Below are 12434 nucleotides of genomic sequence, written 5' to 3'. Positions count from 1 at the left end.
ATGCAGCACGATCTATCTTTTCTCTGATAGGTTTGCAATGAAAATTTCTAACTCTCTAAGACAGGTACTACTAGCAAGAACACAGATGTGGTAATTAATATCTCATATGTGCTAGTACTTCCACCAATATTAGATTAATGAAGGGAAATATCCTTGTACTAACGGAGCTTAAGATAACAATTCTGTTCAGAAAACCAGATACTTGGATCATTTCACACTAGTTTAACCATGCAGAATGTCTCTGTTCTCTGTAAATATGATATATTTTCACTACAGAAGCAATTCCCTTCCAATATTAAAAGCCAGCAGAGGCTTAACATACTGCCTTTAGTTTAATTTGAGAAAATTTAAAGATAGCTTCCTAGGAACTAAGGCTGCAAATAATCATTTTATCCTGTATTCTGGTGTATTGCAGACTATTGTGTAGACAGAAGTCGTTATGTCCTGCCAGAGGCCTTTAGTAAGGCCAAACGCTTAAGTTTTCAAAACACTAAAATATGTTCCACAGAACAGAACTGAAGAAAACAGGATGATGCAGGCTGCCAGGGAGAATCAGGACCCTGTTACAGGGGAAGGCAAAAGTTTCCCAAGCTTCCAGCCAACATGATCAGAAGGAAAATTTCTTTGGTCCCTTGTCTGACAATCAGCATGTCTGTTAGCACATGAACTGTGCACTCGAATAGATCCTCTCAGAGCACTGGTTTGCCCTGGTGTGTCTTATCTCTAGACATGGCTAATCTTCAAAGATCCCAAAACCCCATTATGCACAAGACAGAAAAAACAATCTTCTTGTACAGGCAGCTGAAGCACCGAATCATAACAACCACATGAGAGTAAACTTTCACAAAAGCCTAAGCCCAGTTCAGCATTTTCTGAAGTGTCTCAATAATGCAACAAGTGAAGTAAACATCTCTTTCCTCTTACAGACCTCTGACATGAAAAAGTGGCACCTACCTTCAGTGTTGGGTAGAAGACAGCATGTTTTCCTCCTTTATTTCTGCAAAACAGGAAAACCAAACAGTCACAATAGCTTTGACAGATTCCCATAGGATTTTTAGCTGAGGTTAGAATTCAAAACCAGTTTATTCCTTCCCACTAAAAGGGAACAAAGACAGTGCTGAAGAAAACTGCCAATTTTATCCTGAAGAAGTTATTTCTATTAAAAATAAGATTCACTAGTATGTTCAGCACATGAGCATTAATATGCCCATATCAAAGCCAGAGACTACTTGCCAGTTAGTAGCTTGTATCTTTGAGATTTCTTACCCAGTGTCCATACCACTCGGGAAGCTAAGGCACGCTGCCTCTGAAGTCAGACACTTTTGCTATCAACTTCCACTCATTCCATACTTGCACTCTGGCTACTCTATCTACTGATGGCAGGGTAGCGCCAAAATCTTCTCTACTTCTCCTCCTTTTCTACTGCAGATAAGAACTTCTACTCCTGCCCCTTTTCTACTGTTTGTATCTACTAGATACAAACATATCACAGCACATAAATCCAAAGTGGTGGGGAAAGAAAAACCATTAAGACAAGGTACACAACATATCCAAAAGTCAACTATGCAACCCTGTCACTGTCCTGCAGGTATCAGTTACAGGAATGTTTGTCAGAAAGGTCCTCCTGACAAAATCATCCTACTTAAACGGGCTTTGACAACGCTAGCAGCTGGTCCTGCTAGAGGAGTCTTTGCATAGCAATTGCATCATGCCACAACTACAACAACAAAAATCCCTGGTTATCTAAAGGATTCCTTAAGAGGCTTCAGGATAAGGCTTTTCAAAACATCTAAAGAACAGAGCATAGCTTCCTAATAACTAACACAAAGTTTGGGAAGAAATCAGGTAACTTTAATGATTAAGATGACAATACCAAACTTCTTCGGGCGTAACACTTCATCCAAGAACTGGTTACAATGAAATACAATACAGGCAGTCAGACAAGGTATTTATTTACCCCATAGTAGTGGCCTTTAAGGAGGACAACTCTTAAAAGAGGTGAAAAGGATGACACCAATAGAAGAGATCTCACAACAGAGATGGTTTGATACTAGATCTAAATAAACACACTGAGATATCTTGTTGCAACTGGATTATAAAACTGTCAGATAGTAAAAGACAGTTGCACCTACTAAATGTGCATCTGAAAAAAAAGAAGATATTTGGTTGTCCAATGCAAACTGTGAAAAATTTTCTCCAATTGCCTAAATTACTGTCTTTCAGGTTAAATTAAATGCTAGCAGTATAAAATATACAGACAGGACAAGCTACACTGGGCACAGATACCAAGGCTGCATTTTAAACTCCTAATAATGAGAAGGATGGGTTACAAGTGGTCTCCCAGCACCACTTTACCAGTTAGGCTAGGAGGAAATGCAGAGAGCATTCCAAGTAGGAATTGCTCCTAAAATCTCCCAACTTACATAAATGCATACTTACCTGTAAAGTGCACTGGGACAAGCACTCAGAGACAACAGATTTCTGTAACTACTTGTAATAATTAGTCTCTGCCTGCTACATGAAAATCATTAGCTGTGCGTTGCTTAAAGATTCATAATTTGATTTCTTAGCAACTGCAGACATGCAAGATGTCCAGGTGAGATGCTTTACCAGTGAAGCATATTTCAGGCCTGGCTGCCATCCCCACCCAATGTAACTGAACCTTTGCAAACCAAAGCTGATAACTGAAAAAGAGTTCACTTGAATAACCCTCCGCCGCAGCTGGATGAACCACTGCAGACACACTGAGTCACGCTGCTGCCTGCCAAGCACAGTGCAGTAAGTGAAGGTTATGGTGATTTTCAGATCCAGTGTGCTTAATGCATCAAAAAAGTCCTCCAGGAAGCCCACAAACAAGAATCTCCCAAGACTGGCTTTCAAAAGCAAATGATGTAGTACTACTGACAAGCTATCTCTTTCCCACACAGTCAGTTTGCAAGGAGATATTTAGGAAATGCGTTTCAGAAATGAATCCCAGAAGCATGTCATTCAAACAGAGCCCTTGGATTTACTCTTCTGAGAGCAAGTTTTCATCCAGCAGTCATTGTGTCTCCAATTGGATTGTGCATTAAAGATCAGTAAAACAAAGCTTCTGATTTATTCCTCTTTAGTTATCATGAAAAACTTTGTAATTGTTTGGCACAGAGTAATTTTGCAACAGGATACCAAAGAATTAAATATGAAGGAACATAGACCCCAGTCCTTTCATACAAACAAACACTGCTGACCAACAGGTAATTTTTTTTTTTCCTGATAAGAAATACATGTCTCTGAGAAGTCAGGAGAAAATTACAGACTGAGAGAAACCTTGAAAATTAAACTAAAAATATAAGAGTAGGACATTTTTAGTTTTGGAGGTTTCGTGGGGTTATTGGGGTTTTTTTAAATATTTAAAACCAAGAAGGTGTTTTGGAAAGAACAAAGTAGTTCTGATTTTTTTTCTTAAAGCACCCTAAAATGTGTTTTGCTCTTGTTTTCAGTGGTGTGTCTTCACATTACCAATGCATTGAGTAATATACAAGACACAGTTTTGTAGAAGTAGTAGGATTTTGTTTGTAAAATTTTACCACATTTTTGTCTATTTGCATACAAAAAAAGCAAATTATCGCTGAGGTTTAATAAGATGTTGCTGGGTTTTTTAAAAAATCTGTTTTAGATGGGATTTTTCCTAGCATCAGGAATCCTCTTTTCATTTCATGATGATAAAGGGAGGACAAAGGAAGTTATTACCCTTTTCCTTCATGCTCTCAGTCCTTTAAAAAACTTTATCACTAGATATTATTCTCATTACATTTCTCTATGGTCCATTCCATTTAGTGGAAGTCTGTTGCTTGACCAATCTTATCACTGGGACTTGTAAAACCAGGGTCTTGTACCACAGATTTTTCTCAGAACTATTTTTGGCTGAGTTATTGGTAATCACCCAAGAGCTCACAGTGCTAATCTCAGAGCCTCTGATTAACCGATACGCAGCAGATAACTTTGATGGATAACTTCTAAAGATATGACTCATCAGACTTCTCTCTTCTAAAGATTGTTTTGGCTTATGTTATTTCATTAATCCTTCTCTGATTTACTTCTCTCACTTGAAGCACTCTTTTATGCTGCAGTTCACTGTTGACACACAGATCACAAACAGCAGAATTTCCACTTGCTGAATTCAGTTGCATTCTATACTTAACTGGTAAATCCTTGTGTACCAGGCCATGCTCAAAAATATTTGCAGAATGTAAATTAATAAACGTAACTCACTTTTTGTATTCAAAGTAGTGTTCAGCAATTTGTTCATCCCAGACAATTTTTGGTTTGTGCTCCTTCAAGGTTTCAATGTACCTACAAATTAAAAACACAGATATGGAATTAACTTTTCTAAAAAGCAGTAATGAAATTACATTGAAGAAATTTCTGAAAAAGCAGTTTTATCATGTTTAGATGTTGAACACTGTAACAGAAATATCTTCTTGCTGACAATTAATTTACTCAGTCACTTTACAATTTGCCATGTTTGCATTTTTAGGCCTTTCTTTTTAAAGCAATGAATTAATTAACATTCATCAGTTGACAAATCTATAAAGGCACATGAAGGCTGTGCTTCAATATTTCTACAGTCTGATTCCTATATGCCAAAGCACAGGAACTGAAGTCATCCCCAGGCTGTACCTAATTGTGTCCTCCAAGGCTAGTCAATGCAATTCTTAATTATAAGCCACTGTTATGTGATCAGAAAAGTTCTGCTATAAAAGGGGCTTAGTTAACCTTCTAAAGATGAAATTTAAAAAGAGCTCGTTTTCCAGGAAAAGTTACTGCTAAGTAAATCTACGTATGAATTTCCTCCACCACTAGCTTCTTGGCATTATTCTCTTGCATGGACATTTTGAATGTGGAATGACCTGCTTCATACCTACTTGAAAAAAAAAAGTGTGGACAGAATACTACTTGTACACAAAAAACTGCATAGGGAACTGGTGTGGAATAGTTAGCATTCCATGTACAGGAATCAGACTCTAATTTATGTTGTTGGTTAGCTCACAGTATCATCTCAGTGTAGAGACAGTGTCTCCTTGTGTCTGCATTTCTGACTGCACAACGGAAACAAAGCTGCATGCTGCCTCATGTAGGAAGACCAGAAGATGGCAAGCTACTGCCAGTGATAGAGGCCACATGGGTGTCACAGAAATAAGAAATAACCTGCATCTTTGGCCGGCAAGAAGGCTGAACTTAACTCTACTGACAAATTTCCTGACTAAATATTAGGGTGTTTATCTCACCACAGGCCAAGCACCACTAGTTTCTTTATTTCCTTGGGGACTGTATCAGGAATCTGAATTCCAAGTCCCATTATCAGTACCCTATCGTGATTATATAAAGTCATCACAGGCAAACATGGTGATCATAAGGTAGCATTAAAATTATTTTTCTATTTTTGCAAAATCTACCAAAACCATCTCTTCCACAAAATGTCTCATTCTTGCAGCAATTTCTTTGCTCATGACAGGATTTGCATGGAGAAATTTGCCTTCAAATAATCTTATTTTTAAATAAGAAATTTCCATCTCCTATGTAAAAGATGTTATAACTGATTTCCATCAGCCACTATCCTGACTCCATCGGTGCTGAAATTCTACCTCACAATATTCTTAAAAAAAAAGAGAAAAAGTTTGTATTAGTTTGAAAAAGATTTGTTTTCTCCTTTGGTTTTATTCTAAATGCATTTACAACATTCAGCATCACAGGGAATATCTCCTCTCCTTTGCTGTGGCTTGCTCATTCAGATATTGGTAAAGTGTTGCCTACTGCTAGCTGTTTTAGAAAAGATTTTCATTTTGTATTTAAGTCAAACAAACCTGAGCCAGGCATGCTATTTCAGTATCTACATAAGCAAACACATGGTAGCAGCTACTGCACTCTTCCTCAATGCACACATGCCCTGGAACAACGCACCTTTTCAAATAATGCAAATTAAACGTTGGAACCTGCCCATCCCTTTTTAAGATATATAAAATGTTAAGTCATCCCACTAGATAAATATGCAAAGAGATCTAGTTTTAGATATTGAACATTTAACACCTTGCCCCATTCCAGAATGGCAACTTCAGTTATGTCAGGAGACAACACTCACACAGAACATGGGACCAAGAAGTTACGGCCCAGAAGACAAGAATTACCAGCCAAGACACCCTGGCACGCAGTTTTATTCCTGAACGTATGACTTCAGATGGGAAATCCTAATTTCGCTTGCTAAAAATCCCAACACAATTAAAAACTGTTCAACATACATATAAAAAAGCTTTAAAATTAGAAATGCAACTTGAAGCAATTATTATAGCCTATTATGTATAAGGTATATTATTATTTTAAAGCCGTTCAGGCATGCACTGCATTTAATGAGAACCCATCCTGACCAGGCACAGAGAATTTATTTCCCTTTCTCCTGCCTCTAGGCATTTATCACCACAATATGTAAGACCAAAAATTAACAAATTCATTTTCAAATCACATCTATGGTGGTGAGACCAGCTCCAAGCTTGAGTTGCGGAAAAAATTAATATTAGGCCCAAAATTGTCACTACTATCCATTAATTTTGGGGGAAATTACTTGAAACATATTAATTTGGTTTTTACATTGTCTCTATTAAGGACAACAAAAATTCAAAGTGCAATGTTCAAAAACATAAGCTCCCATTTACTTCAATTGTAACTGCATACTCAACGCTTCTGAAAGTCAAGTTTTGTATTTTTCAATCAGACAACGAGGTTGCTGTGAGGAGTCTGGAAGAGGTACAGCAACAAACCAGAGCTGTTTCACATAGGCTTTCTATTGCCCAAAGCTGGTAACCATCCGTTCCCTTCCTGTAGTCATCTGCCCCAGTCACTATTCATTTTCTTGCTGTAAAACTCACAGGAGCTTTACAGGCACCATCTCCCAGATACACCATATTTCCTATTACCTCTGTGCTATCCTACTACGTCGATGGGTTCAACTAAAGCTTACCCAGGCACTCTTAATGTATTATCTCCTAGATGAGGCAGTACTCGACTCAACAAATATTTGATACACAGTTATTTAAGAAAAAAAAAAATTAAATTGAAAAGATAAATTTTCCATCACACTGAACCAGACAAGCATGGGATATCGATATGCCTGGGGTACAAGAGATCTAGGTTCATTTCCAGGTTCTCAACGAGGAAAAGGGATGGGCAGGGAGCTCGACACAGCCAGCCTTCCTTCTTCTTTCCACTTCTCACCTCACTCTTCTCCTTTTGACTCATATTTATTGCTGTTTTTCTCTCTTTCTAATTTATCTCTCTTTCTACTGCCACTGTCCCAGTTTGAATCTGCTTTCATACTCCTATCCAGAATAATTTATTTGCTTCCTCACCCATCAGCTCCTTACTAGCTTTCTTCTTTTACCAAGCTGCCTCAGCAGTTAAGAGTATGATAAACACTGAAAACTCAGCTTCACTGCCTTGCACTACATATTTCCTGGGAATTTTGTGGCCATTTGCAGAGAAAGTCATGCTGTTTCTCTGGTCCTAGCCTGAAACAAGGTCAGCATGGATGAAGTATTTGGAGTCTTGATGCTAGTCTCTAATGAAGCACCAATGCAGCATGTAGAAATGATAAATTTGCATGGATTATCAGGCATAGTAACAAAAGGCAGATGTCACCTGCATATCCACCTTCCAAATACTTGTTCTTAAACAGAGATTCTGGCTCATTTAAATAGGCCTTGGTTTAACTTAACCCAAAACAACATTTCTGTTCCCCAGAACATTCCCTCCCCTTAACAGCTAAGCAGCTAGAGTATCAATTCAGTTGTCGCAACTGGGCTTTGAAAGTTTAAAAGTTACAACCTAGTTAAAACACAGCCACATAACACAAAAGTGTTTGGAAACAATTTTAAGTCTGCCTGCCACCTTTCATACAAGGCTTCACACCTGCAGTGTTTTACAGCAATTTACTGCCATACTTCTGTCAAAAAGGACACTTCTTGGTCTGCAGACACCAACTGTTATTCTTATGACTCTGATACTCCTGGCTACAAACCCACTGGGCAGGGTTGGACTAAAACAAGCATTCCCTTCTGCAGAGTAAATGAGAAGCCAAACATACATATTATGGAGTACCTGTAAAGTCAGTCCTGCCAAAGATGTATGAACAAGAACAACACTAATATGGCTACACCTACACACTATTGCACTTTGCTGCACATTCAACTAATAAATAAAGGATCCAGAATAAAGCTTCTCAGCTTTATGGCTGCTGTTCAGTTTCTAAGACACTTTTCTTCCAAAACGTGAAAAATGGTATGGCACTGGAATATGTTAAGGTAAAACCCACGATCTATAGTCCCCCTGAAGAAGGTATTTATCTTCATGGATAATGCTTTTTCATGAAGAATATAAAGAAACAAGTCTCTAGTATATCTTTTGCAACACAAATATACATTCTAGGAAAATATATAGCTTCATATATAATTTATAGACTAGGATTTATTTACGAAGGTTAACTTCTTTAATCCTCAGGTGCTTTTGCTTTACTTGTCCTGAGTCTCTCTTCAACAAAAAAGCTTTAGTGAAAAGAAAACCACTACTGAGCATACATCCCATTTTGATGCTCTTTGATGATGCACTTTACATTTTCTCCTCAGTTCTCACATGAACAAAACTCTGACTAGAAGCAACAGGTCTCTAATAAGAAGGAAGGATCATTTGCTCCTGCTGCAGCAAACTGAGCTTATCTTCCACTATAGCAAACTTGAGTGATTCAGTGATGCAAAACAAATATACAGAAATACCTCTGAAACAGTTTTCAGCATAGTACTCTGAAGGACATTCCCTGTCTTGGTCCATATCTTCCAAACAGTGCTGGTCAGTCCCCCAACTGCTCTGTGTACACCAGGATACTGTGAAAGGGCAAATACCCATCTTCGAAACAAGATTTTTCAGAGGGGATATACGTATAGCCTGTAAGTCAAAACCCCTTTTATTTAATTTCAACTACCACAACACTTTAACACTTTGGCTGTTTAGGCTTTTCTTAAGCTGTTTCCTTTTTGGTGGAAGAAAATGTCAAGAAACAATACAATCTGGAGACATTTTTAAACTTTAAATTTAAAAGGTTTTAAAACTGAGAATTTTTTTGGCCTTCTCTGCTTTTTGGAAGACCATTTCTAAAGAACTGCTGCAAAATTGCTGAACATACTACAAGATACTAAATAATTCAACCATGAAACTAACATTTTTGATAAAGGATGCCTTCAATGGTAATAAATGAAAATACAAAAGGAATAAAATTTGAAAAAGAAAAAAGATTATACAGAGATTTTGATCCCTAAAATTGTAGCTTGCAAAAGGTAGAGATGTCTTGCAATTTAATAATCTTTAGATATTAGCCTTTAAAATAGTTTTGTGAGCATGCATAAATTTATGAAGGGTCTAGCTGCAGAGTCACTAAATGCATAATACTATATATGTTGTGTGTATATATATAGTATTATATAGTGTGCAATAATAAAGGTCGGTAATGGACTGAACAATGAAGTAAGCTTTCACCACATTGGTCCCATCAGGATCACTTTTTACTCATCTCCTCTCACCATTCAATACCCAATAACACCATATTTACAATATATAAGTATAAATTTCCAACTTTAAAAGGTGGTAAAGCTGTATACCAAAATACCCCTTTCTTGCACATTAAAGAATCTGGATTTTATTAACACAAATCCCACCAGTTTTTTCAAAAGCAAATAGGTTATCCAAGAAAAAGACATCTAGTACATATCTTCTAGAGAATCAAAAGAACACACTAACTAACATTAAAACAGTTTTTACTCTGAGGATTTATGCATTTGCATGGAGTGAAGAGCACATGCTTATTTATTCTGTCTTCAGGTTATGTTATTCAAAAATAGTTCTGTTACAATCTTTATTTAGATTATTTCATGTAAAACAACTTGAAACCAAATCCAGTTTGCAGAGAGCAACCAATCTGTTCACTTTTATTACTGTGGGGTGTCTTGGGTAAAGCTGTTAAAGTATCCAAGTGGCAGCCTAAAAACGAAAAATCTATAAGCAAGCATCATCTTGCTCTATTAACCTTCTCTTCATTGTTGCCTGCACCTTTGCTCTGTCAGTTTTAAAAGGCAATAATAGTATTTTTACTATTTTAATAGTAATAGATTTCCAACAGAGCAGTTTCTCTGTGGGTATGTTGCTCTCAGTAAGTTTTATGAAGTCATTCTCCCTGATTTCTCCACAATACTTCATCACTGACTTGACAGATGACACTTTCACATCAACCTCACACAAACCTATTGACCTTCTACCTTCTGCCACGATGCACAGGCCAATCAATCCATGATGCACCAGCCCAATGAAAATAAGCAGAACCTCAGCAACGTTTCTACCATTACTCTGGGCTCTTCAGAAGTGCACCTTGTTTAGCATTCTCAAAGTAATTTAGAAACAATAATACTTCGGTGGACACAACTGCGGAGAGGCAGCCAAGTATTCCTATTTTATAGAACTCCAGAGACACAGAAGACAACGTCAAGCTTTTCAGAAGCGTCCCTCACCTTGCTCCTGTCTCAGGGAAGCAACAAGCATTAAAATCTTTCAGTGCTTTACTATGACCACAAAAGAAACCACAAACATCACAGCATTTCTATGCATACAGGTTTACATGTTAATAGTGCCCATTATTCTCAATTTCACAGAGGTTTTATAAAGAAAAAGCCCTGTCTGAGAGTGTATGCAATGGTATGTGGGCAAATTACCCCAGAGAACTGTGAGTACAGCTGAAAGTACTCCAGTGCATGCTAACTTTTCTCAATATAACCAAAATGGTGGTTCTTTACAAAAAAGAAAACAAAGTTACAGTTATTTATCAAAGAATAGAAGTAATCACACACAAGGCAGAAAAAGATGTGAACATTTACATATTTAAGGTTTTGACTCAAACTGAGAAGAACATATTAAAATCTCCATGAAAAAACCAAGATCTTTATTTCTAAGCCAATAATTATTTCTCAGACAGTGGATACATAATTAGATTGAGGCAGAAGGTTTGCGTATCTGTTTGTATACCTTCAGTAACACACTGCTGTTCAGCAGCTCCATTTTATTTTGTAATGATACAGATTTTTATTTTTTTTTTCTGTTCTTTTTCAAGACACCCAGGGTTACAAAATGTGAACTTTTTTTCACAGTGCAAATTATTTCTGGTAACAACTGTTTACAAAGTTGCGTATGAATATGCACTAGAGGCTAGTAGTAGTAAATAAAAGGTTAAATAAATTATATTGGATAATAAATAAATAATCGTGCTGTCAAAATTAAATACACATAATGTATAAGTTACAGAACAAGCATCTACTATGTGGAACAAACTTAGTCACAGAAATGTTATCCTTACAGAATTCTGAAGTATTTAAAAGTGCTGCCAGGCTTCTAAGAGAATGACTATGTCTAAAGGAGAATTGAAAATACACATTGTTGAGAAGCCATAGGTGATTCTTTCCTCAGTCAGGGTCAGACCACCACACTGACATTACTGCAGCTTAATGTCCATGCTTCACAGAAGAAACACAGGTCCTAATAAATTCTTATAAGGCATTGTATCATCATGTAATGGTAGAAGTATTAGTCCTTCCTAGACCGAATAAGATAAAAGCTTAAATTCTGCTCTAGCTCACCCAATAATCTGGTTTACTACAGAATCTGAGACAAGACACAGTCTCTCTGCTTAAAACTACTTCTCAACATGACAAAAACTAATGCTTGTTTATACCTACAGGCTTGTTTCAAGAATCAGCAGGCTCATCTTGAAAAAAAATCTTTGAAGATAAAACTGGTAGTTTAAGGGTACATTTTCTGAAACGCTTAAGTAACACTCAATTGAGGTTGAAGCGTTTTCAAATACTTTACTCTAAGTATAATACTGTGCTCCATTCTTCCAAGAACTGACATAATAAGCAATTGCATATGAAAAAGTGAGGTTGTATATCTTTGGATGTGAGGCTGAACAAAGTTCACATACACTAATATATCTGCTGTTCAGCTTCAGTTGTAAATAACAGAAACTAAAATTATGCTAGTTCTGTTACATGTCAGGTTGGGTTTGTTGGGTTTTTTTTACACACACCATAAAAGCTTTCCAAACTTTCCTCTTGCTCAAAATATACAAATCAGCCATATTCATACAGTGCTACACAGATTAGCTATGAAAAACTGTGTTATACCGGACTTGGAGCCTGGGCAGATACAGATGATCTTAATTCAGTGTAGGAGATGAAATTTGATCCACTCCAGCTATGAAAATGAAGGTTGAGTGCAGAGTCATCTACTTTGATATTCTTAATTCTTCCATGCCTACTTCATTTAAAAAGGTAGATATAAAAAAATCGCATTTCTTTTCCATCCTTGCCTAA

General features: G+C 36.9%; 2 protein-coding genes across 8 annotated transcripts in view; one reads left to right on the top strand and one right to left on the bottom strand.

Annotated features, from left to right (window-relative positions):
• CHID1 (chitinase domain containing 1) overlaps positions 1-12434 on the bottom strand; it is a 117169-nt gene that overhangs the window by 1407 nt on the left and 103328 nt on the right. For 6 of the 7 annotated variants that reach the window (XM_074885326.1, XM_074885324.1, XM_074885329.1 and 3 more), the window contains 2 exons: positions 4252-4332; positions 955-997 (listed from right to left, as the gene is read on the bottom strand). In XM_074885326.1, the coding sequence (XP_074741427.1) occupies positions 955-997; positions 4252-4332 (124 nt within the window). Of the gene's footprint in view, positions 1-954; positions 998-4242; positions 4333-12434 lie in introns of all 7 variants that reach the window. The other variant, XM_074885327.1, reaches the window with a different exon arrangement.
• TSPAN4 (tetraspanin 4) overlaps positions 1-12434 on the top strand; it is a 501360-nt gene that overhangs the window by 470630 nt on the left and 18296 nt on the right. The window lies entirely within an intron of this gene.

Source organism: Strix uralensis, chromosome 15, assembly GCF_047716275.1.
Source record: "Strix uralensis isolate ZFMK-TIS-50842 chromosome 15, bStrUra1, whole genome shotgun sequence".
Classification (NCBI taxonomy): Eukaryota; Metazoa; Chordata; class Aves; order Strigiformes; family Strigidae; genus Strix; species Strix uralensis.
The sequence above is the reverse complement of the archived record's forward strand: the minus strand, read 5'-3'. Positions and strand labels throughout refer to the sequence as shown.